Consider the following 25,745-nt stretch of genomic DNA (forward strand, 5'->3'; position numbering starts at 1 on the left):
ACTTTGAGGTGCACTGCAGAAACTCACCCCACTGCCTTCAATAGCACCTTTTAGCCTCACACACTCTTCCAACAAGAAGGACCAGAGCAGGAACACCATGAGCACACCACCACCTCCATTCACCATCCTGGCCTGGCAATATATGTAATGTTCGAGAGAATGTTCCAATCCAATGTCTCTATCGCCCAAAACTTAAACTTGAAAACAATGCAGAGTGTTTTAAAATGGTCCTCCCCTGGTTAGTCAGACTAGGTTGACTGCAGGCTAATTGGATCCAATCTGACTAAGACTGGTCCACTTCCAGCATGAATTCTGTTGATTATTTTACTCTCGATGACACCACCACGATAAGGATTTTCAGCCTGATTTTATACTTTGGCTGCATGGCAACTGCTGTCGTGCTTAATTCTTCTGAGCCACTTGATTGGCAGTCTCTGATTGGTTTCTGGATTGTGTGGTATGTTCCAAGAATTGTCACCTCATTTCTGCAGCAAATTTAAACTTGCCTTAAAACATATTCTTAATATACTATAATTTTTGTCATTCTTTCACGGGACGTGGGTGTCACTGGCTAGACAAGCATTTTTATTGCCCATCCCTAGTTGCCCTTAAGAAGGTGGTGGTGAGCTGGCTTCTTGAACCGCTGCAGTCCCTGTGGTGTAGGTACACCTACAGTGCTGTTAGGAAGGGAGTTACAGGATTTTGTCGCAGTGACTGTGAAGGAACGCTGATATAGTTCCAAGTCAGGATGATGTGCGGCTTTGAAGGAAACTTGCAAGTGGTTGTGTTGGCATGATCTACTGCCCTTGTCCTTCTAGGTGGTAGTGGTCACGAATTTGGAAGGTGCTGTCGAAGGAGCTTTGGTGAGTTCCAGCAGTGCATCTTGTAGATGGTATTCACTGCTGCAACTGTGCATCGGTAGTGGAGGGAGTGAATTTTTGTGGATGTGATGCCAATCAAGTGGGGGCTGCTTTGTCCTGGATGCTGTCAAGTTTCTTCAGCGTTGTTAGAGCTGCACTCATCCAGGCAAGTGGAAAGTATTCCATCACACTCCTGACTTGACCCTTGTAGGTGAACAGGCTTTGGGGAGTCAAGAGGTAAATTACTCTCCACAGAATTCCCAGCATCTGACCTGCTCTTGTAGCCATAATGTTTAAATGGCTGGTCCACCAAAATGCTGATAGTGGGGTTTTAGTGATTGCAATGTCATTGAATGTCAAGGGGAGAAGGTTGTATCCTCTCTTGTTGCAGATGGCCATTGCCTGGCACTTGTGTGGCAAAATTGTTACTTGCTACTAATCAGCCCAAGCCTGAATGTTGTCTGGGTTTTGCTGTATATGGGCGCCAGATGCTTCAGTATCTGAGGGGTCACGAGTGGTGCTGAAATAGTGCGCAATCATCAATAAACATCCCCATTATTGACCTTATGATGGAGGGTAGGCCATTCATGAAGCAGCTGAAAGTGGTTGGGCCTAGGACACTACCCCGAGGAATTCCTGCAGTGGTGTCCTGCGACTGAGATAAATGACCTACAACAACCACAACCATCTTCCTTTGTGCTAGGTATGAATCTAACCATTGAAGATCTTCTATTGACTCCAGTTTTGCTAGAGCTCCTTGATGTGACACTTGGTCAAATGCTGCCTTGATGTCAAGGGCAGTCACTCTCACCTCACCTCTTGAGCTCAGCTCTTTTGTCCATGTTTTGGACCAAGGCTGTAATGAGGTCAGGAGCTGAGTTACCCTGGCGGAACTATGACTTCATCATTGCTGGGTCAAAAGGCTGGAGATTACCCTGAAAATCATCATGGGAGGACTATCCCTCAAAAAGACCCATCACTAGCCTCTCATCACAACTAAGGATTGGCAATAGCATGACCTTACCAACACTGTTCTCATCCTGTTAATTACTTTATAAGGGTAAGCTGGAGCAAAGTGACTTGTACGGTTTTGAACGTTGTTGCAGAATTATAAAATGTTCCAGCCCAAAAATAAGCCATTTAGCCCATCGAGATAGTTTTCTTCACTTGAGCCATCTAGTATCCTTCCACTCACATGATCACACACTGTAATCTTTACAATTCTCTTATTCAAGCAGCTATTGCATTCCCTCACTAGGAGGAGACAATGACAGTCAAATTATTTGAAACTTTCTTTTATTGATTAGAAGAAGCACCATTCAAACAATCCAAGACCACAGCAACAAAATTCAGTTCACATTGCAACATTTTCAAAAATGCACTTGAAGACAAGGTGAGGTTGTTCCATGTTGCATCTAGAATTGATAGAGTCTTTAATACAGATTTAGGCAAGAAACTGGAAGCTCAGTTACAATATCAAATAGTTGCTAAATACATTACGTCATCTAAAATAATTCCTTCGGCATTTTTGTTTTCGTAATGAAGTCGAAATTCTTCAGATTATAGGGTATGAAGCACAATAGGTAATTCCACACATGTCCTTGCCCATCACTAAGCGCATGTAGCCACTCTCACCCCAGGATGTTCCCCAGCTAGAAAAGGAAGACGATTTGTTAATATCTAAAACCAACCTCATTACATACAAAATGAATAGAGTAAGGATCCTTGCAAGCTGCTTCTGTAATATTTGCCACTTTTTCATTTGCCTTGAATGCATTTCGTTTCAGATTATGTTATCAACAGGAAATCAGGTTCACTTTACATAGAGTTTGCTTCTGAAGTTATACAATCCATCTAGAAAAACTAATAGGATAATTAGGTGAAATACGAAATGGAAGAGCCAACATATTTGTGTAATCTTACAGAACAGATTAGTTTTGAGACAATGAGGGATTATTGAGTGCAGCCATAATGGAAGGATAGTTGTCATTCAAATTGCATAGCAGAGGACATAGCTAAACCAACAATACAGTGAGCTTTCACATCCTGGGAAGTGGGCTGGGGTGTACACTCAAGGTGGAAACAGTGATTAGCAGCTGGTCAGCACATTGCTCAGTACATAGGGTCAAGGGAAGAATCAAAGTTCAGTTTTTGCCTCTCATCTTTTCCTGGCTAAATCAATTTGAGAGAGCCAGAGACAGAGATTTCACTTACTACTCAACAAAAGTGAGGCTGAGAGGCTCTCGGTGAATAAATAAACACATACAGTCTGTGAGAGTACTCTAATGGTAAGTGCCTATTAGTTGAGAGACTGCTATGTAGGCAGAGAGCTTACACGGCAATGGGGCAAGGTTAATTATTCTCATTATATTTATCGCACAAGGTGCAATGCGAAATGAATGAATCACGTTGTAAAGATTGTATTGTGTTCCTTCATATCTTTTATTGCATTGGTTCGTAATTGGCCTCACCTTCATGATCCTGTTAGGAGGGCCAAACTCAAGCCTCTGTTCCTTAATCCTTCCATATCATCAGATAATTGATTTCCAGGCCTTCTTGGCCAGCATCCCTCTATATAATCTCTAAGATCTAAAAGATTTCCATTATGCCTGATGTTCTTAATTTGTAGATATTACTTACCTGTTTTTAATGATCCAATAGCCTTTTGGATGTTCATCCACATACCCGATCACGAGCACTGAATGATCAATATTCTGATTGTTGCAGTCAACATCGTCAAAGATACCTGTAAAATGGAGGATAGTACTATACATGAAAGTAACTCCAAACTCATCTCTAAAATAACATTATAAAAGATTGGGAAGGTCAGACAACAAGATTTTGTATTCGTATGCCATCTTTCACCAAGCAACTTGTCCCAAGGTCACCCAAATGGGAAGCGGTAAAGGAAGGTGACTGGCCTGGTGAAAGAGGGAATTTCAAATGAGAGAAGTAGCAAAGTGAAGATGTTTAGAATATCCCTGAAGATGGAGTGTTACCCCATTGGTCCTCTTGCATGGATGTCTTGTACAGGGAGATTGTGAGGTAGAATCTGAACCATGGTGAATGAATAAAAGTTTAGAATTTTCTTTACCTGATGTGTAATATCTGAAGGAATGATGTGATGAACGAATAAGTACTGAAATTGGTCCAACATTTGCCACTAATGTAGCTAATTTTTTCTCAGTATAGTTCTTAATCCTTCTGAATCCTTTAACATTGGTGACACTCTTAGAGCTACTAAATAAGCACTTATTGTTCCTCTGTGATTAAAAATATAAGAGTCTGTTTAGCAAATTGGCTGATAATAATTTCCTTAAACTTCAACATTGTATCACAGGCAAAACCCCACTCAAATACCACAGCCCAGCCTTGTCCTCCTCCCCTATCTCTTATTCCTTCAACACATCAATTTCAAGTACCTCACCCCCATCAAAGCCTTACTCATTCCAAACTCTCCACAGCCCCTCAGCCAAAAATTCCTAAACAAATCATCCATCACTTGGATCCTGTGCATTCCCCTGTCCCTTTCACTCACCGATCAGTATCAGGCCCATCTGGACCCAGCCCTTCCACTCTGAATCTCTCCCTTTCTCTCTCTCTCTCTCTCTCTCTCAAAGCCCCTTTGCTTTTCTGCATCTTCACAGGCGGGGTGAGGTTTCATGCAGGGTTTTAAAAATTTTAACAATGTTCTGTTGGAAGTGATGAACATATCCCAACTCATGTGACACTGTCACGTGAGGGGTGTAAGGGAAATTTTATTTTTCTATTTTGAGCTTTTTTACATGTAGAGCCGATCTCCCTGAGGCTGTACTTAGCCTCAGGGACATGAGTGCGCCCTTTCGTGCACATGCGCGAAAGAGTGCACTTTCGTTTTTGGGCATTACCCCCCGCCCGCACAGGGAGCGCATAGCACTTCCCTGTGGACGTCACGCTGGGCGGGCCTTAACTGGCCTACCCACGCAAAATGGCGCCACGCCTCCCATCGGGGGCACCGATCAGAAGCACGCCCACACGCGCCCGCACGCGCCCGCCCACCAACTTCTCCCCCAATGGGGGGGAAATTCATCCCAAATTGTGATACCTGCCATATCTTAGAGGCCACTCATATTCAAGGATTCATATTTGATGAATGCCTTTTTTTCACAAGTTTAACTCTTCCTAGTTAATGCTTCACAGCCATTTGATTCATCAAGGAGTGAGCATCATTGAAGGGTCTTATCATTCAGAAATGTTTATTGGGGAGATACAAGTTCTGTTAGGAAGGACAATGGGCTAATTACTCCACCAATTCACTTTAAGACTGAAGGGCACCCTTGCTGCTGATATTCAAAATGTCACATGCTTGCCACTTTGCATGAGGATACTCGGATCTAGGCAACTTCTGTAAACACATTTTGTAATAGCTAAATGAAGCTGTACCTTAAACCAAAATATCTTTCGGAACAGCTTTTATGACAGCCCTGTTTAACTGTGGGAAATGAAGGCAGTCAGTGTACAGTGTGCAGCAAGTGTACCTTTGCTTGGTAAGGGTATGACTGATCAGATTGAATGCCATGGTCTCGCACGTATTCCAAGGCGCGGTATGGCAAGTTTCCATTACACCCATAATTCTTATATCCATCAGAACAGTCAATGATGTTTTGTACACTCAGGTCCATGAGTTGGTTCCTTTTCCTTGCCAACTGACCTTCCACAGCTCCGACTGCAGTAAACGCATAGCAGGATAAACAGTAGCCCTGAAGGGAAAACAGATAAGTTGGCAAATGCTAAAGTTTTAAAACCTTTTCTTCATGATCTTCACCATTTCGATTGAAAACTAATTAAGAGTTCAGATGGTTGACTATATCTTTGCCTTGCTTGCTGATATACACTCCAAGAGGAGAGAATGGACATGAAATCTGTTCTGCAAAATATTCAGCTCCAGACTATTGCCCTTACCTGAATGTCCATTCACTTTGGGGTGTCCAAACCTCAACTCATGGTCCATATCCTGCCCAAGTGGCAGAACACAACAGTCCAGCCCCTCTCACCATAATTTGAGGACAGCAGCATAGCTTGAGAATCAAGAACCAGGTGAATTGCAATGTGCAAGTGAGGAGGAGAAAGCACAAGTGGCCAAGGAGTATAGATGATTACAAGGCTTTCATCTATGCCACCTCTGTACTTTCTTAAGCCCAATAATGTGGTGAAATCGGGCAAGTCATATCATGCTTAAGGGACTCCACGGCTTCAATTTTTAACTGCCCAATTAAGTGGCAATTAAGGCCTCAATCCAGCTCCATTACCATAATACCCTGAGCATTGGAAGGCAGGCAAGAGTGAGGAGGTTGTTTTTTAACCAATGTTGTTAAAAGGAGGGTTAGGAAGGGTGGGGGTCCATCTTCAAGGGGTTCCCTGTATGCGTCAGATGAACATCACCCCCCCCCAACCAAGATGGTACGCCACCTTTTCCCCCCCTTTGCCTCCAAAACCTGCCCCTCAACCCCCTCACGCTCCCTCCCTAGGGCATCCAATCCCTCCCTGACGAACAAACCCCAGAATCATCTATTCCAGTGTCCATGACACTTCCAGTCCCAGCAGCACCCACTTCTCTCGCTTGGCACTGCTGGGACTGCAAGAGCTGCCAGCCGATCTAATTGGCTCTTCAGGTTGGGACTTCTTCCACTGAGGGACGGACATTCCATTCTCTGCTTGTTACGGCCACCCACAGCCTATTATCGCAGCAGGGCGGCCTTATTTAACGCATGTTGGTTTCCAGTCAATTTCTCTTCCAGGATGCAAGCAATACCCTCCCCCCACCCCACCCCTGATAAAATTCAACGCACAGAATCTTGTGGTTGCACACACTTCACATAAGAACACATTGGCTCATTATCATTGTTTTTTTGAACCATGTAATTTCATAACTTCAAAGTATTAAAAGTCCACTTGTAAATCAGCTGTGATTATTTCATTTTCTCATACAGGCCTTTGAAAATCTGCCAAGCATGCGAAGTGTTAGAGCAGAACATTAACACTGGGAAATTCTGAAGACCCTTAATGTGTATGTATCTTTATTAACATCCAGGGGAAGAATTTCTCGGCGTCACCACACGTCATTCTGATGCTCTATTTAAAAACTAATTAAAGTAATTAACTGAGCTGCCTGTCCAACCTTAAGATTGGCGGGCAGGTGAAGAGCCCAGGCAGCCTTCGCATTTATCACAAAACCGCATCCACGGGTGGGATGAAGATTCATGCAGGGTTTAAAAATTAAAAGAAGATTTTATTAAAGTTCATTGACATGTCCCAGCTCATGTGACACTGTCACATGAGGGGACATGTCTTAAAAATTTTTTTTTCATTATTAAAACTTTTCAAAATCAGACTAATTTCCCTGAGGTAGCTCTGTGCCTCGGGGAGATTTCTGCACACTTTCACGCTCATGCGCAAAAGAACACAGGCCCCAGCTCAGCCTACTCCCCCTGTCCGCACAGGGAGAACTCAGCACATGCTGGTGTGCGTCACGCTGGGCAGGCCTTAATTGGCCCGCCCACTCATAATGGCAGCACCCAGGCGATCGGCAGCGCATTCGCCCGCACCTGCTCCCACCAAACCAGACCCACGCCCTGCCCCCCACCCCCCCCCGCCCCACCCCACAATGGGGATAAAATTCTACTCATGAAAAAATGTTTCTCTGTTACCTATCTGAATCAGACACTTAGACCCCAATTGCTTGATGCAGTTCTTAATATCGCTACCTACTGGCTCTTAGAGGAACAGCACCCATGAATTGTTCCCCCTGCTATTTGCCACAGTTCCAATTTCTCGAAACACAAGGTGGTTGAAAATGTTAAAAGCTTGAAAATAATAATCCCTGGAGTCAAAATATTAAACAAGAATACAGCCCCAACAAACTCAAACATAGCAACTGACATGCATTGAACAGAAATGGTGTGAAGTAGTAGGTACTTAGTTCTTTACTTTACTAACATAGCCCATTTGACGCCAGTCCACCTCTTTGGGAAAATGAGCAACGTTCTCCATTTCTTCCAGTTCCGTCAAAATCTGACAACACATCATCGGTATAATTTGCCATTTCGGAAATCCTTGCATCAGTGAACAAATGATCAAACTCCATTGGCGTCTGGAAGAAATAGTTTCACAATGCTTACTATGAGACTTGTTGTGTTGTTATAATGATATTAAAGCGCCAATCACTCATAAGGTATTTGGTAAACAAGCTGTGGCTTCCTTTATTTAGACAAGGCACATGGGGACATTTATACAGAGGTAGAAAGCTTGAAGACACCAGCAGCAGAGCTGGCTGCTGTGTGTTCTGTTGAAAAGCAAAAGTGAATTTGATTGCAGCATGACAACGCTAGAGGGAGGTGGGTCATGCTTGAATCCCTTAGGGGCATATTACAACAAGACTATTTCTATAAAAAATGCAAAGCCAAAATTTATTTTTTTGCACAGTTGTAGCTCCACATTGTCCCTTTATGTTTATCAAATTCGACATGATTGATGATAACAGAGATGGAACTTTCTAGCCTAGATGCATATAAAGTGGAAGCTCTGTGGAGTCAATGGGGCACTATGGCAGAAAGCTCTTGACTATCAAGATTCTGGGAGATTTGAAGGAAGAATCATTTTGATTTTAAATAAGGTTTGTGACAGCGGGCCGCACAGAAAACTAGCCCACAAGTCAAGGAAACATCAAATATGAGCCAAGCGTTTGACGTGGGTTAGTAATTGGCTAAAGTGAAAAGTGGTTGTAAATGGAGCTGTTTTGATGTGTATAATTCTGGGTGCAGTCTTGCAGCAAGAATAACAAAGCATTGCAAACAATGCAGAAAAGGTAAAACAAGCTGACAGGTAGGTTCAGACATTGAAGTGAGAAGAAGTGGTTAAAGAAGTGGCCCTGGATTCTTTATTCTGGAGGAGAGAAGCCTCAGGGTGATATTATTCAAGTATTAAAAATACAAAAGAAAAAGATAAATTCAATCCAAAAAAAAAAAATTTGGGATTGTCACAGATCGGAGAACCAAGAGACTGGGCTCAAAATAGGAGAAAAGATGGAGAGACAGTTTAGATTTAACTATTTTACATGGTGTTGGGTGGTGGGGGTTGTGGGGGCGGTGGTGGGGTGGGGTGTGACAGAAATGTATGCAGTAGATTGCCCACCAAGTCAGTGGAGGCAAATAATGCAGAAAAGTTTAAGAGAGATTTAGGTAGATGATTGAGGGAGTGGATGATTGAGAGAAATTAGGTTTTCAAAATAGCCAGATTGTCTACAAAGACTTTTCGGATTTTGTCCAGACTTCCAAGTTCCTTCTTTAATATTTGTTCTCAGGATGGGGCCTTTTGCCGCAAGGCCACATTCATTACCCAGGTCAGCCCCCTTATTGAACCATTGCATTGTAGTGATGTTGAGCGATTGATTGTTCATGGAAATGTTTTGTTCACATGAAGTTAGTTATATAGATGATGATGACAACTAGACCAATGGACATAGAAATAATTCCAGCTGATATATTCTTTTCCAGCAAGGCAGGTTGGCTGAACTGGGATAAAGTTACTCTCCATCATGCCCAGTATCAAACTAGCAAATCTGACATTATTTGCATGACTCACCAAGTCTCCAAAGCGATTCATGGCCATTTCATACATACTAAGTATTGTGAGCTTCAATCTTCTCCAGGTTGTCCAGCCAAATTTCCCTCCTGGCCTGATCTTCCTCCTATGCAAAGAGATTGGGTCATTATAGTATAATACCAATAGAATCCAATGCCCAATGTTATTGCTTGCCTTCAAGTAGAAAGAAGATACTGAAGTTGGAGACAGCAGGTTCCTTCCATGGGTGAAGGCAATTGAATGCTCAAGTAGTTGGCGGCACCACTTGATGTTAGCTACAGTGGTAGAACAAGGTAGAGTGACAGAAGTGCATGCATTGTCAAGACCGTCAACATTAAATTTGGAGGCAAGAAGACCCAAAGAAACAATCTCTAGGTCAGAGCCAGCATCAGAACTGTCAGGAGCAAAGAAAGGAATGGAGAAACCAAAGAAGTTTCAAGAGATCGTTTGGAAATAATTAGGTAAAACACATGGGGTAAAAGACAATATTCATGGCTCATTTCAATAAGGTATGAATAACCTTGGGATTTAAACTGTGAGCAAAGAGGCCAGGGGAAAAATACAACTTCTCAAATCTGAAGCAAAGCTTTACATGACACCAAATTTCTTTCTCACAAAATACATGACATATGGAATAGACACTTGGCTAAACCAAGTCATGATGCCGGGCAAGATTTGGATGAAGAGGCACCATAAATGTACCCCTAGTGGTGTGGGAACCTACCATTCACATAACAATTAATGGAGCTCCCTCCAATCCTGACAATTTCAGCAGTATAAGTGAGGGAGCTCCCAGAATCCCCATTCCTGCCCTTTCCCAGGCTCACGTTTGCAGATATACAGACCCATTTTCCTCAAGCTGCAGGGTCCAGTCCAAATTTAGGTTCTTGAGAACTGTGAAAGCATCCTAGTTTGTCATGTCATGATTGGCTGCTTCCAACAACAACAACTTGTATTCATAAACAGAAGAGTTAAAGCAAAATTTGACAGTGAGAAACATTAGGTGATATTAAGGCCGATGCTCAAAAGCTGGGTCAAAAAGGTAGGTTTCAATGAGCATCTTAAAGGTGAAAAGAGAGGTAGAGAAACAGAGAGCTTTAGGCAGGGAATTTGAGAGCTTGGGACCTAGGCATGGCCATCAAAGGTGGATCAGTTAAAATTGGAGATGTGCAACAATCCAGAATTTGATGCAGCAGATATCTTGGAGGGTTTTGGGGCTGGAGGTGATTACAGAGATAGGGAGGGACCAGGCTATGGAGGGATTTGAAATCAAAGGTGAGAATTTTAAAATTGAGACATTGCTTAACCAGGAACCAAAGTAGATCAGCGAGCACAGGGGTTATGGGTGAACGGAACTTGGTGCAAGTTAGGATACAGGCAGTAGCAATTTGTATAACCTCCGGTTTACAGAGGATATAACGTGGCCGGCCAGGAGTGTATTTGAATAGTGAAGTCTTGACGTAACAAAGGTACGAATGAGGGTTTCAGCAGCAGATGAAGTGAGAGAGTGGCAGAGTCAGTCGATGTAAAGGAGGTGGAAATAGGCTGTCTTAGTAATGGCAGAGATATGTGGCCAGAAGATTAGTTAAGGGTTAAATATTTCAACAAGTATACAAACAGTCTGGTTCCGCCTCAGACAGCTGCTAGTGGGGTGGGTGGGGATGAGTTGGTAGCTAGAGAACAGAGCTTTTAGCTGTGGAACTGAAGATGATGGCTTTGGTCTTTGCAATATTTGATTGAGGGGAATTGAGATAAAATCCATTATTTATGTTTCACAAATTTGACACAAAGAAATGGTCAATAACTGGCATTGTATTGATTGGTGTTTAATATCTAAATCACCATGGAAGGACATTGTGTTTTTCGATTATGGCTCTTACTGAACAACATTAACAGGTGCGGGGTGGGGGGTGGCTTCCACAGATCCAGCTGACCTCCTCAAAACAATGTAGTAGTCCCTCAGTGCTCTATTAGAGAATTAGCTTAGGTTTCTTACCAGATTAGGGTAGCTCTTCCCATATACCTGCTTCTAGTTTTCCCATTCCTCGTCAATGATTGGGTTTGTCGAGGCCATGGAGATAACAGTCAGGATGTACGTTACAATGAGGAAAAATACCATGGTGAAATATTGAACATGTCAAACCTGTAACAAGGTTGGTTTTCGTTGTGAGAAGCTATGGGCAATAAAATCAGAAGAACGGGGAGAGGCAATGCAAGAGCATAATCTCACAATCCTACCCTTGTTATTTCGATGTCCTGTAAATAAACCAATATTCTTTGTATGATCTCATCATTTTTTGGTGGAATAATAACAGAGTGGGACAAAGGTGTAGGATTTAGTCTTCAATTGTTTCAAACAAAAACTTTAGAAAGAATATGTATCACCAATTCATTCAGATGAGGGGAGAATCAGTTTGTGAAATTTACAATGCCTCTGCTCATTATGCACATGAAAATGGTCAATTCCCGCGTACCCAACAATTTTTACTAACCTTGAAAACACAGTTGCAGAGAATGTAAAGTTCACTGACTGGTGTGGGACCTGAAGATAAATTTGGGGAGAGACCGAGCTGCCTTTAGCCTCAGATTTGACTTACTCAATGTTCCCAGTCAGTAATACATTGATGTCAGGAATCTGTGATTCCCACTGAATTTGTCCGGATAATGCCTCACCATTTAGAAAATACTGTTGATTGTGTGACATTCCACCATCTGCTTTTATATGAAATTGCTCATCTATTTACAGTATATTAATTTCTCTGCTCAAACACTTTTCAATCTAATTCCTCTTCCTACATAATATTTAATTACAATATTGTGGTCCAGACAATTCAACCAATGAAACTGATATTCTTTGCTGTGTTACACTGTTACATCATGCAGCGTTCTTTCAGTGTATTACTTATACATTAGCATCAGGCCATTCAATCACAGTGCATAGAATAGAGACTATATTTTACTCACCTCACAAGGACACCTCTGTTTTTTAAATGACACAAACCATTTGGGACCAGATTGTGTTGTACTGGGGTTTGAATTGGGGTTGATATACCCTTAGGAAATGCAAAATAAACTAATTGCCTCCTAAATTCCACCAATTAGTTCACAGGGCCTGAAGCATTATCTTGGTTCATTTTTTATCTTAAATAATCTGCCACCTGTATGTTCCAACCATCAGTCACACAAATTACACATAAATGCCCCACATGTTCTTAATAACATAGTCTTAAAAGATAAAGAGTTGATGTAAATCTTATTTTCATGATGCAAGTTGCTAATTTCTTGGTGGAAAATCCAATTTGCTTTTGAAGATTCTTGGCAATGTGTTTTGTCATGGAGCTTTCATGCCCCAGGATTGTGTCTCTGGCAATTATCCAATTTTCACTGCCTTCAGCAGGTGAGATTTTTCAGCTAACAGGTATGTACAGATTCTACAATCACCAGTAGCCCATAATGTGATGACAGGCACTAGCAGTATCTCCACACCAGGGCCGCAACATCAGCTCTTTGTGTGTGTACCAGCAGCAGAGTTAACAAAATCAGTTTGTTTCTTTTTTTACAACATGTTTCTCATTTCACTGAAAAAAATCTTCACCAGTCCCATTTGTATTGTCATGAGAATCAGGACAATTCTCAGCTCAGAGTTGTGTATATTTCAGGGACTCTCTAAGGCCTGGAATTTTTTGTGTATTTGCATCTGGAGACATCAGCAATCAGGGAAAAGTGGAATGTAGCACTGCTGGACGTGTTGTCTACCGAAAGAAGTGTTAAACTGAGGCCCCATCTGTCCTGGCAAGTGAATCTAAAAGATCCCATGGTTCTATTTTGTAAACAAGCAGAGAATTTTCTATGACGCCCTGGCCAATATTTGTTCTTCAACCAATACCTAAAACAGGTGATCTGGTCACTATCACCTTGTCCTTGTAGCATTTGTTGTGGTGTTAGCCTGTTGCCATATGTCTTACATTACAAGAGAAATTGCGCTGCAAAATATTGCTTAATTAACTGTAATGCGCTTTATGACATATTGTGGTTGTATTAAGATGTTCAGGACTGAAAGGGTTAATGTGTGTCTAGGGAAACAGTACCACCCACATGATGATGTAAAGAGAGTTCCATGACTAGCAGTAGGTTGGTAGGAGTCCTTTTTTCCCTTCATCCATGGGATGTGAGCGTCGCTGGCAAGGCCAGCATTTATTGGCCATCCCTAGTGGCCCTTGAGAAGGTGGTGGTGAGCTGCCTTCTTGAACCGCTGCAGTTCCTGTGATGAAGGTACACCCACAGTGCTGTTAGGGAGGGTGTGGAGACTGAATGGGGAAAACTCATGACTATGACTGAAGAAGCCTACTGCCTTGTATATATGTACATAGTTATTTTCTATAATAAATGATTAGCGTTTAGACATATATCTCTCTGAACCTCTCCCTTACACAACCACAACAGCATACAATAGTGCTCATGAAAGTGCTTTTTGTATATACAAGTCTTTCTTTCTAACGGATTGAGTAGTATGGGGCTAGCCATGAACTTGATTTCATCCTCCAACTTCACTGTCTCTCACTTCCTGTATACTCAACCATTGATTTGTAAAAGGCCCTCCTAGAATGTGGACAAAGAATCTGGATTCACTTTGTCCAGTACATCAATAATCCTCTGTTTTGATGGTTGATATCACAGACCCTCAGAGTAGGGCCGGTACCAATGATGCATCTGCACAATTGAATCAGCCACTGCAAGTAAGGTGTTTCCTCCACTGCTGCTCATTGCGAATGTACTGGCATGCCCCATGGTCGGCACGTATAGATCGTTACAGGGGTGTTGGGGGCATTTCTTTTATGCGGAAGAAACAATGATGTGGCGCTTTATTGAATGTTCATGTTAGTGTCCAGCGTTGTACTCGCCACTCTGTGGAACATGGCTGAACTTGCAGGTCCAGCTGGCTGTAAAGGAGATTGTCTGAGATCACTCTCATAGGGTACGCTTGAAAGGTTGTAGGTGAACTCAAAGCCCTGTAAGGACTCTGCCAGGCAACACCCTGAAATGGACCCACATGTGGGCACAACTGACACTGCCCTTTCGACCCTTAATTTTCATACCTTGAACCCCTTGCCACTAAACTCCTCCATGCCTCAAAAACCACTCCACATCCCTTCTTGCCCTCACCCTAACTCATTCTTGCCGGTCCTGAGCCTCCATGTAAGCAGCCATTCTTCTGCTCCCTTCACATGTGCTGCAGAGTTCAACAAGGAAAACCACTGCCCTCAAGACACAAATGCACAAAGCTAACTATTGCCACCTTGAAATGAACGTGAACCGGGTGCTGTGAGATTCTCGTGCACCACTGACTTAATCTTGAAGGTAGGACACAATTACAAAACAGTTTTAATATGATCAGTAATCATAGCAACAAATGTAATACAAGAAGGAACTGACCATGGGAAGGCATGTGCCCCACACAATCACAAATACACCGCTGACTTAATCTTTAAATTTGAACCCACTGTCAGGCAAGCAAAATTTCAGCTTCTGTTTAATTAAGTCACCCTGCACACCACATATCCCATTCTTGCAGGTCCCATAAAATTCACCCCCAACCATGCACCACCACCCCCGCTCCACCATCTGAGAAACAGTCACTCAAAGTGATTTTCCCCAGAGTAGCCTAATTATAGCCTGAGGGTGAGCTCACTAACCATGCAGTTCTGGAATCCGCATCATAGGAATGATGTGATTGCACTGGAGAGAGTGCAGAGGAGGTTTGCCAGGATGTTGCCAGGGCTGGAGAATTTTAGTTATGAGGAGAGATTGGATAGACTGGGTTATTTTCCTTGGAGCAGATGAGATTGAGAGGGGACATGATTGAGGTGTATATAATTATGAGGGGCAAGATAGAGCAGACAGGAAGGAACTTCTTCCCTTGATGGAGGGATCAATAACCAGGGGGGCATAGATTTAAGGTAAGCGGCAGGAGGTTTAGAGGGGATGTGAGAAAGAGGGTGGTGGGAATCTGAAACTCACTGCCTGAAAGGGTTGGAGAGGCAGAGACCCTCATAACATTTAAGAAGTATTTGGATGTGCACTTGCGATGCCATGGCATACAAGGCTATGAGCCTAGACCTGGAAAATGGGATTAGAATAGTAAGGTACTTGTTTGACTGGTGCAGACACGAGGGGCCGAAGGGCCTTTTTCTGTGCTGGAGACCTCGATGACTCTATGACTCCATGACAATAAATTAAGGGGAGCAGGTGGGATCTTGAAGCTAGAGGGCCAATCAGAGAGCTTGGACCTTGAAAGCAGGTGGAGGATGCCATTCAAGATAAGTGAGGGAGCGGGTGCTTCCAAGTGAAAGTGCCCTGTTTTTTTTACATTTGAAATAAAAAATGGCCTTGGTGGCCAAGCCGCCAATGTTGGAAGAGGCGGGGCCCTTTAACAAAGCAGCCTGCAGCTGCAGCTACACCTCAACAAAGTGGGAAGGCCTTCCAACCTGCCTAGGTGCTATTTTTATCGTCCACCCTCTCACTTCTTTTCCAGGCTCTAGCAGGGACAAAAAATTCAGCCCAGAGTCACTCCACTCATATCATCACCAGAAAAATGGGGCTTTAGATGTCTTATCTCCAACTGTACTCTTGTCTCGCAGGAGAACTTCATAAACTTGCTTATTGGTTCTAACTTTCCTCATTGTCTTCACTACTTTAGAATGAAAGAACTTGCATTTCTATTGTGCAATTCCCCATCGCAGGATGTTTAAAATTACTTTACAACCAATGAAGTACTTTATACATAACTTCTGTTCCAGACAGGAGCGGGGAGATAATTTAAACAGCACTAACTTCTCCTCCCACCACCCACCCATAAACAGAGAGATGTTTTTGATTTGTTTCCCTCTTTACAAGCAGCGGCATATTTTCCAACCCCTCAGTTTTGATGCGATCCAATTTTCTATTAATAACTCAAGATAGGATGAACTCAAAGGGGTTAGTCTAGTTGCACACTCAAAATGCAAATGGGGGATTGTCACATCGCCTCAACATTCAGGTGGTAAAGAGAGGGATAGCAAAAAGAAAGACTTACAGTGCAGAGACCACAGAGAAAAGGAATATTGTTTCACATGGGTTCCAGAGTCCAGAATCAAAACCTAATGAATCAGTCTTGTCGACAATAGTACATAATTTCCTGCAGAAGCAGTATGGATGGAGCCAGGTGTTCAACCTGGGCAGAGGTCCTTTCTGTGAGGCTGCCAGTTAGATAGTAAACAGCAAATTGAGCTATTCAGCCCAGCAAGACAATGTTATTTGTTCAACAAGTCAGAGGCCTAGGTCATGTGTCTTTACCTTTCCACAATGTCTTCAACAAAGGGCGACCGTTTTGCGGAACACCTGCGGTCTGTCCGCAAGAAAGACCCAAACCTCCCTGTCGCTTGCCATTTTAACACTCCACCCTGTTCTCTTGCCAACACGTCTGTCCTTGGCTTGCTGCATTGTTCCAGTGAAGCCCAACGCAAACTGGAGGAACAGCACCTCATCTTCCGACTAGGCACTTTACAGCCCTCTGGGCTGAATATTGAATTCAACAACTTTAGATCTTAAACTCCCCCTCCCCCCATCCCCACCCAGTTTCTTTTCCCCCCCCCACCCGCTTTTTTTTTCAATAATTTATATAGATTCTTCTTTCCCCACCTATTTCCATTATTTTTAAATCTAAAACTAAAACCTTTAGTCTTTCCACCCCACCCCCACTAGAGCTGTACTTTGAATATCCTGTTTTCCATTCTTAATTAGCACTTTTCTCAGACAAAGACCACCACCTTCAACCCTCTTTGACCCTTTTGTCTGTGACATCTTTTGATTAACTGCTCACACCACACCCTCAATGTGTCTCTTCCCCCCCCACCCCCCACCCACCTTAAACCAATTTATATTTCTCCCTTGTTGAAACTATGCTGCAGTTCTGCCGAAGGGCCATGAAGGCTCGAAACGTTAACTGATTTCTTCTCCGCCGATGCTGCCAGACTTGCTGAGTTTTTCCAGGTAATTCTGTTTTTGTTTTGGATTTCCAGCATCCGCAGTAGCTTTTAGCTTTTTGTTTTTATCTTTGATGTTTATCCAGTGTTTGGAAATTGGCTTGGTGTCCAGGCTGATAATTTCTTAGCCATTATGGGTTAGAAGCAATGTTTGAGAGGCCATTCTATTCGTAAATGCTCCATCACTGCTGGCCAGCCTGGGTTATCAAATACAAAGGGCCTTCAATGTAGCTCCTTTTGAAGTTGGGCTGTGCAGTCCCCGGGTGATGGTTAGTAGCTCCTCAGAGATAATGAGGTGTGAGATTTCCCAAACTGCAAAGTGGCTTCTTTTGTTCTGGGGTCACAAACAGACACAGTTTCAGCCATTTTAAGGACCTTTGTTCATCTTTTAACATTTTGGAAATAGCCATGAGGATATCCATATATATTTTATAAAAATTTACACTGTGAGTTCTTAGTCCTTCACATTTAATTAAATTCTTAAGAATATCCATAGGTCCTGTGGTGACTCTGATATCCAACAGCAGGGGAGACAGGGTAGTGGCAATGTCACTGGATTACATATCCAGTGGTGCAGGCTAATGCTCCAGGAGCAACATTTCAAATCCCACTGTGTCTGGTGGAATTTTCATTTAACAAGTTAAAATGGCAACTATGAAAAAATTGTCAAAATCCATCCGCTTCACTGATGTCCCTTCGGGAAGGGGATTTGTTGTCCTTACCTGGCATGGCTTATATGTCACTCCAGATGCACAATAATGTGGTTGACACTTAAGTGCCCTCTATAATTCCCTAACAAGCCATTCAGTTCAAGGATAATTACAGATGGGCAACAACTGCTGCCCTCGCCAGCGATGCCCACATCTCATGAAAAAGAACTTAAACTGTGGTCACCACAATAGAGTCCAGCTGGCCTTGAGCTCAGGTCGGAGCTGGTGCTGCTGATCTGGTCTGTTCACAAGGCAGAGAGGGTGCAGGACCTGGACAGGAATGTGAAGCACTGGCTGGATGACTTCCTCATTGGGTTCCTGAGGGTGTGAAAGGATACCCGGGCCTCCCCTCCCTGCAGCACTGAGGCAATGGTGGCAGGAGCACTATGCTTCTGACATGAAGGCAACCATAGCCAGCTTCAACATCAGCGGCAGCAGAGAAGCACAGCGCAGGTTCCAGAACTTCTCAGTCCTCGGGGACGGGAGTATGCGGTGTGCTTCCTGCAGGAAACCATTAACGTTCTGGGAGACAAAGCTAAGTGGCTTCTGAAGTGGTGAGGGGGAGGTCTACATGAGTCATCTAGCCTCCAATTCTGGCGTGGTGGCTATCTTGCTTGCCCCACATTTTCAGCTGGAGATCTTGGGAGTCAAGGAGCCAGTGTCAGGCCGATTGCTGCACCTTACTGTGCGCCTGGGGGGGGGCATGGCGCTTCACTTTGTGAATGTGTACGCTCCCCTGGGCTCGCAGCAGCAAGCGACCTTCTTTGAAGAAGTGCCCACTCATCTCAACTCCATTGACATGGGTGAGTGCATCGTCCTTGGGGGTGATTGAAACACTCAGGAACTGTCTCAGTGCCCAGCATTAGGTGTGAGTAAGTTGAGGGACCTGGTCCGGTCCTTCGACTTGGTGGATGTCCGGCGACATCTCCATCCTGACTCCAAGGTGCTCACTTTTGTGTCCCCTGGGGTCGGAGCGTCCAGAATCGACCAACTTTACATTTCTATGGCCTTCGTGTCCTGCATCCTGTCGATCTCCGTGTAACAGGTGCCTTGCTCAGACCGCCGCCTGGTGTGGGCAGAACTCGCTCCATTCTGCACTCGGACGGGGTCCACGTACTGGCACTTTAACAACCTGCTGCTGGAGGACGAGCAGTTCCTGGAATCATTCTGTCATTTCTGGGCCGGCTGGAGAAGGAAGCGGGGAGGCTTCCCCTCTTTGAGGCTATGGTGGGACGTGAGCAATGCTCATCTCCATGTCTTCTGTCAGGAGTGTACGCAAGGGGGTCGACAAAGGCGGAAATCCAGGGTCGAGGAATTGGAGAAGGAGGTGCTTGACCTGGAGGCATGACTCGGTCGGCCCAATGCAGATCCGGCCATGGGACAGGCATACGAAGAGAATTAGTGCGCAATACGGGGACTACAATTCATCTGGTCCCGTGGCACATATGTGAGGTCACGGATTCAGTTCCTCAAGGACCTGGACCGTGTCTCCCCATCTTCTACTCGCTGGAAAAAAGGCACGTGGTCCGTCAGCAGCTCCTTACGCTGCTGGCCAATGATGGATCCCTCCTCTCGGACCCGGAGAGTATCAGGGCTCACGCCCGAGCCTTTTACACTGCCTTGTTTTCTCCGGAACTGTCCAACGACGATGCCCGCAGAGTTCAGTGTGAGGATCTGCCGCAGGTCGGCCCGGAGAATGCCGGAACTATTGTCTCCCCATGAGTCTGGGGGGGCTGACCCCTCAGCGACCTCAGCAGCCTCTCTAGAGTCTAGTCCTCGGGGCTGGACGGGCTGACCGTGGAGTTCTTCAGGGTGTTCAGGGACGTCCTGGGGAGCGACTACACGGGGGCCCCGGGGGAGAGTATCACAACCAGGTAGATGCCCCTCTCATAGCACAGGATGGTCATTGCCCTGCTGCCTAAGAAGGGGAATCTCCACCTCCTTAAAAACTGGCACCCGGTCTCCCTCCTCAGCACGGACTATAAAATCTTCGCCAGTGCCATGTCTTCTTGCCTTGGCACCGTGCTAGACCACATGATTCACCCTGACCTGTCTTAAACGATCCCGGGCCGTACCATTTTCGATAACATCTACCGGGTCCAGGGCCTCATCCACTTTTACCAGAGGACTGGTCTGACGAGCACCTTCCTGTGTCTTGACCAGGTGAAGGTGTCTGACAGGGTGGATCTCAAATATTTATTCGGGATTCCGTGAGCATTCAGGCTCGAGGTGCATTTTCTCACCTGGAACTGACGCCTGTAGGCTGCCATGGAGTGTCTGGTTAAGGTTAATGGGTCCCTGACGGCGCCCCTTCGCTTTGGGAGGGGAGTCCGTCAGGGCTGCCCCTTGTCTGGCCAATTATATTCTATTTACATGGAGCCTTTCCTGCGCCTCTTGCAGAGGAGGTTGTCAGGATTGGTTCTGTGCGTGCCTCGCATCAGGTGTGGTCCTTTCAGCTTACACCGAAGACGTGCCCCTCATGTCTACTGACCCTGCTGACCTGCAGAGGATGAACTGCTCCGAGATGCTGTCCTATAGGGGTCAAGTGTTGGTTATAAACCAACTGATTGCCGCCATGTTGTGGTAGCGGCTGGTCACTTTGGCCCCTCCTCCGGGGTTTGTCACAAAAATCCAGAGAATGCTCATCGACTTCTTCTGGGACAAAAGGCTGCTCTGGCTGTATTCTGAATCTCCTACTTAGGGATGGTGGTCAGGTGCTGGTGTGCATATGCACCCAGGTGGCGAGCTTCCACCTTCAGGCCCTGCAGTGATACCTTTACATCGAGCCCCTTGCAAGATGCTGTGCATTGGTATTTCTTCTGCCAGGTGCACGGCCTGAATTATGATGTGCAGCTCCTGGTTTTAGGCCTGAGGGGCCTTCATGGCTTCTTATAGGTGTCACCGGTCTTTTACCAGGACCCGATCAAAGTCTGGAGCATGGTCGCCTTGCGCCGCAGCTCTCCGCCGTCAGGAGTAGTGGCTTTGGTCAGAGAGCCGCTGCTCAGGAATCCACACCTCTACTGGTTCAGGTGGCTGGTGGAGAGGAGCACTGTGGCAACTGGGGTGACCAGAATTGGGGACATGCTGAGTGGTGGAGAAGTGGGTTGGATGATCCCATAGGAGTTGCCGCATCGGTGGATGTCCAGTTCACAGCCAATGCCATCCATGACCTTAGGTCGATCATGCTCCGCTCCAATGGCATACTGGGTCTCGAGGAGTCTCAGGCATGCGGTGGACTCCCATCTGAGCCTACCCCTGCTTGGACAGCATTCCACATTGGCCCCAAGCCCTGAACCCTCCCTCAGGAGCCAGAGCCCCACAACCTGAGTCACCTCATGGAAATGCCCTCCATTGCTTTAGCTTGGCATGGAGGGGTTTCCTGTATAGGCTGCTGCTGTACACCCTTCACCTCCTTACCCTCGCCTGCCGCCCGGGCAAGTCCTGGCATGCCTTGTTGCTGTCCGGCTGTGGAGGTCCCCAGTGGGGTGCCCTCTATGGGGGTGTCCCCCTCTTTAAATCGGGAACCTGGGGTGGAGCGTGTTGCACGCAGCAGTCCCATACAACCGTGGTTGTGTTGGTTCAAGGACTCCCAAGATGCCTGCGTGTTGTGCAGCCTTGTGGAGTCCATGGGCCACGCATATATTAGTAGTTGAGGGCTGCACCTACTTTTTAATTACTTGAAGAACCTTCCACTTTTGTTTTGTTTGCACTCCAGTCCCACGCTTCTGATCTTCGGGAACCCTGTACGGAGAGGGGTGGGGAGGGAGGAGGACCTACACGTGAATCTGCTCCTGGGCCTGGCAAAGTTGGCCATCAACAGATCCAGGCGGCGGGCAATAGAGGAGTTCATCCAGCCCATCTGTCTGTCCCTCTTACATGGCTATATTGGTGGCCGGGTGACCCTGGAAAGGGAGCATGCGGTGTCCACTGGCACGATCAAGGCCTTCCATGCTTGGTGGGCACCACGAGGACTGGAATGTTTTATTGACTCCTTTAATCACATTTTAATTTGATGTTTATTATTTTCCTTTAAGATTATGCTTTTCTTTTTACAGTGTCCCTTTAAGGGGCTGCCTTTTAATTTGTCCCTTGTTTTGTTAATTTAATTTAATTGGTTTCAATTAAAAGAGTCACCACCTTCCCTGCCACTGGCAAGATGGCATGGCAGTAGGAAGGCAATGGACACTTCAGAGGGGAGGCAGTGGCATAGTGATACTATCACTAGGCTAGTAATCCAGAGGCCTAGGCTAATACTCTCGGGACACAGGTTCAAATACCACCACCGCTGCAGTAGCAGACAGGTAAAATGATGTTTTACCTGCCAGCCGCAATGGCAGCTTCTCACGCTGTATCAATTCCAAACCCGCCTCATTAATCATGCATTCCTGGGAAACACGCCATTTCGATGGCGGGCGGGCGCCAATTCGCCCACCATGCCATCACCTCGTCGCTTCATCACACCGAGCTCCATATTTAAAATACAACTACACGCACACCTCTCAGTGCTTCCAGCCCAGGACTACTGCAAATAAGACATGGTCCCGAAATGCAAGAAGACTGCAGCCCCCAGGTTTAGTGACATGTCCCTCGAGTGCCTTTTGGATGTTGAGGAGGCCCGCCATGATGTCCTCTCCCTCTGCTCTGGCCGCAGGTGGGGCGCATTACCACTCCGGCTTGGTAGGCAACGGCAGTGGTGGTCAGTGCCAATGCTGCACAGAAGAGGTTGGCCATCCAATGCCGGGATTTTCCGTGCCTGCTGGCATCGGGCGTGTTCAGTGGTGTGAGCGGACAATATGGCGCAATCGGATTCATTACGGCATGAACCCAGTTTGCGATGATCCGTTCAGCCCGCCGATGGCAGACTGCATTTCCTGCCATCAGACATCAGGAACCTCATTGTAATACATCAGCATATCATTACAAGGCCAGCCCGCCAGACTCTTTCCTCCCACCCTGCCACTGGATCGTCCACCCAAGTAGGCGGGAAAACACATCGACAGGTTTCACAACAGCATATAAGCGACGTGCACCTGGCGAACTGCACTTCACTCGGGACTTCAAGGTTTGTTTGTCTGCCTTGCTTCAGTCAGCACTCGCAGTCATCAGCGCCAGGCTTCACAGACAGCACCACATCACTTTTAGGGGGGCTCACACATATGTCTCTACCTACCAGATCAGCCATATGTGGGTGGCTTTTCAACGGCTGCAGGGCTAGGGCTTGCTTGGGGAAGGGGGGAGAAGTGGCCTCAGGCAAGGGAGGAGGCTGCAAGGCGAGAGCTGTACTGGGGAAGGGGAATATCCCAGGGTGTGTGTGAGGGCACATATTGATCTGTGCAAGTGGCCTCACGATGGTGAGCACTGAGGAGGCAGTCTCCAGAGGACATGTGAGGGTATGTGTGTGAGAGAGTGAGTGGTGATGTCCCTTGAGCTAGCAGTGAGCGAGATGCCAGTGAATGTGTGATGGGCTTGAGTTTGTGGGTTTAGAGTGATGAGCTGGTTGCCTTACCCTGGCGGCACGGATGAGGTCATTCATTATCTATCTGCATTGGATGGCCAACCTCTTCCGTGCAGCATTGGCACTGTCCACCGCTGCCATCGCCTACCAAACCGGAGTGGTAATGTAGCTGCCCCTCCTGCGATCAGAGCGGGGGTAGAGGACGTCACAGCATCCAAAAGGTGCCTGAGGGCTGCAGTCTTCTTGCCTTTCAGAGCCACGTCTGCTTTGCTGCAGTCCTGGACCGGAAGTACTGAGACCGGCTGTACTTTAAATGTGGTGCCTGGCGTGATAAAGCAGCGAGGTGATGGCATGGTGGGAAAATGACAACCCATCTGCCATGGAAATGGCGTGTTTCCCGAGAACGCATAAGTAACGCAGTGGGTTTGAGATGATACAACGTGAAAACCCACCATCACGGCCGACGGGTAAAGCATTATTTTCCCTGCCCGCTACTGCACTTAGTGCAAATCTGAGACGATTCCGCCCTTAGAGTTTGGTGAGAGGGGAGGTCCGTGAAGTGGGGGCAAAGGACATGTTCATTTCCTTTTTCTATGTTTCTCACCCCATAGAAATTGTTTCTTGCTCTACTACAGTGAAAGGAGCTAGCTGTTTGGTGAGTATCTGGTAAGTGGGTATGTTCTATTCTATCCCTAAGGTTTAAAATAGTACACAAATCGGCAGTAAAGTTAATAAAATAAATAAGAAAGCAACATAAATAAATGATTATTATAATTAACTAATTATTTAAAACACATTAAGGATGGCAGGACAGGGGATGTGTCAAGTCTGCAGCATGAAGGAGCTTCTGGATAACATTGGAATCCAGGGCAAACACATCTGCAGTAAGCGTTTGTGACTTGAGGAACTTCGGCTCAGGGTCATTGAGCTGGAGGCTGAGCTGCAGACTCTGTGACACATCAGGGAGGGGGGAAGTTAACTGGATACTTTATACCAGGAGGCAGTCGCACCACTTAGGATAGGGTCTTCTGATTTGGTCAGTGGTCAGAAACAGGAGAGTGTGACTGTGAGTGAGGCAGGTAAGGGGACCCAGAGGGCAGGAGTGCAGGAATGTGAGCCACTGCAATTATCCAATAGGTTTGAGGTTCTCTCAGTTTGTTGGGATGACAGTGGGGGCTGCAGAGTGGATGAGGAAACTGACCATGGCACCGTGGTACAGGAAGCCATCCAAGTGGGGGGAGCAAAAAGGAATGTAGTGGTAGAAGGGGACAGCATAGTAAGGGGGATTGATACTGTTCTCTGTAGCAAAGAGCGAGGGTCCAGACAGCTTTGTTGCCTGCCCGGTGCCAGGGTTCGGGACATCTGCTCAGGGCTGGAGAGGAACTTGCAGTGGGAGGGCGAGGATCCAGTGGCGGTGGTCCATGTAGGTACCAATGATGCAGGCAGGGTGAGGAAGGAGGCTCTACATAGTCAGTATGATGAGCTAGGCACCAAATTAAGAAGCAGAACCTCAAAGGTAAGAATTTCTGGATTATTATATGAGCCAAGTGCAAATTGGCATAGGACAAATAAGATTAGAGAAATGAATGCTTGGCTCAAAGACTGGTGTGGGGCAAGTGGGTTCCAGTTCGTGGGGCACTGGCACCAGTGTTGGGAAAAATGGGATTTGTACCATTGAGACGGGCTACACCTGAACCTTGCTGGGGCTGGTGTCCTCCCGAGCTGCATAACTAGGAAAGTAGAGAGGGGTTTAAACTGAATAGTAGGGGCAAGAGATCAAATTTGGGAAAATGTGGTAAACCAAAGAGTAGAAACAATGCAAAAGTGACAGGTATTAATATGGGAAATGATAAACAGACTGTGACAGGAAAGGACAGCGAGTACAAAGCTAAGAGTAAATCGGCAGATAAGGCTAGACGCTACAAAAATAATAAAAGGACAAAACTAAAGACTCTGTATCTAAACGCATGTAGCATCAGACGAACTAGTAGTGCAAATAGAAATAAATAAGTATGATCTGATAGCCATTACAGAGACATAGCTACAGGGTGACAAATGTTGGGACCTGAATATTTAGGAA

General features: G+C 45.6%; 1 protein-coding gene across 1 annotated transcript; it reads right to left on the reverse strand.

The window, feature by feature from the left end:
* Positions 1-2,214: 2,214 nt before the first annotated feature.
* On the reverse strand, positions 2,215-7,922 carry LOC144688307 (procathepsin L-like). The gene is made up of 5 exons (XM_078554738.1): positions 7,827-7,922; positions 5,378-5,599; positions 3,955-4,123; positions 3,501-3,606; positions 2,215-2,275 (listed from the first exon to the last, which is right to left on the reverse strand). Exons 1-5 carry the CDS (start codon positions 7,920-7,922, stop codon positions 2,215-2,217), a joined length of 654 nt encoding a protein of 217 aa, XP_078410864.1.
* Between the last annotated feature and the right edge of the window lie 17,823 nt (positions 7,923-25,745).

This window comes from Cetorhinus maximus, chromosome 13, assembly GCF_964194155.1.
Source record: "Cetorhinus maximus chromosome 13, sCetMax3.hap1.1, whole genome shotgun sequence".
In the NCBI taxonomy this organism is placed as follows: Eukaryota; Metazoa; Chordata; class Chondrichthyes; order Lamniformes; family Cetorhinidae; genus Cetorhinus; species Cetorhinus maximus.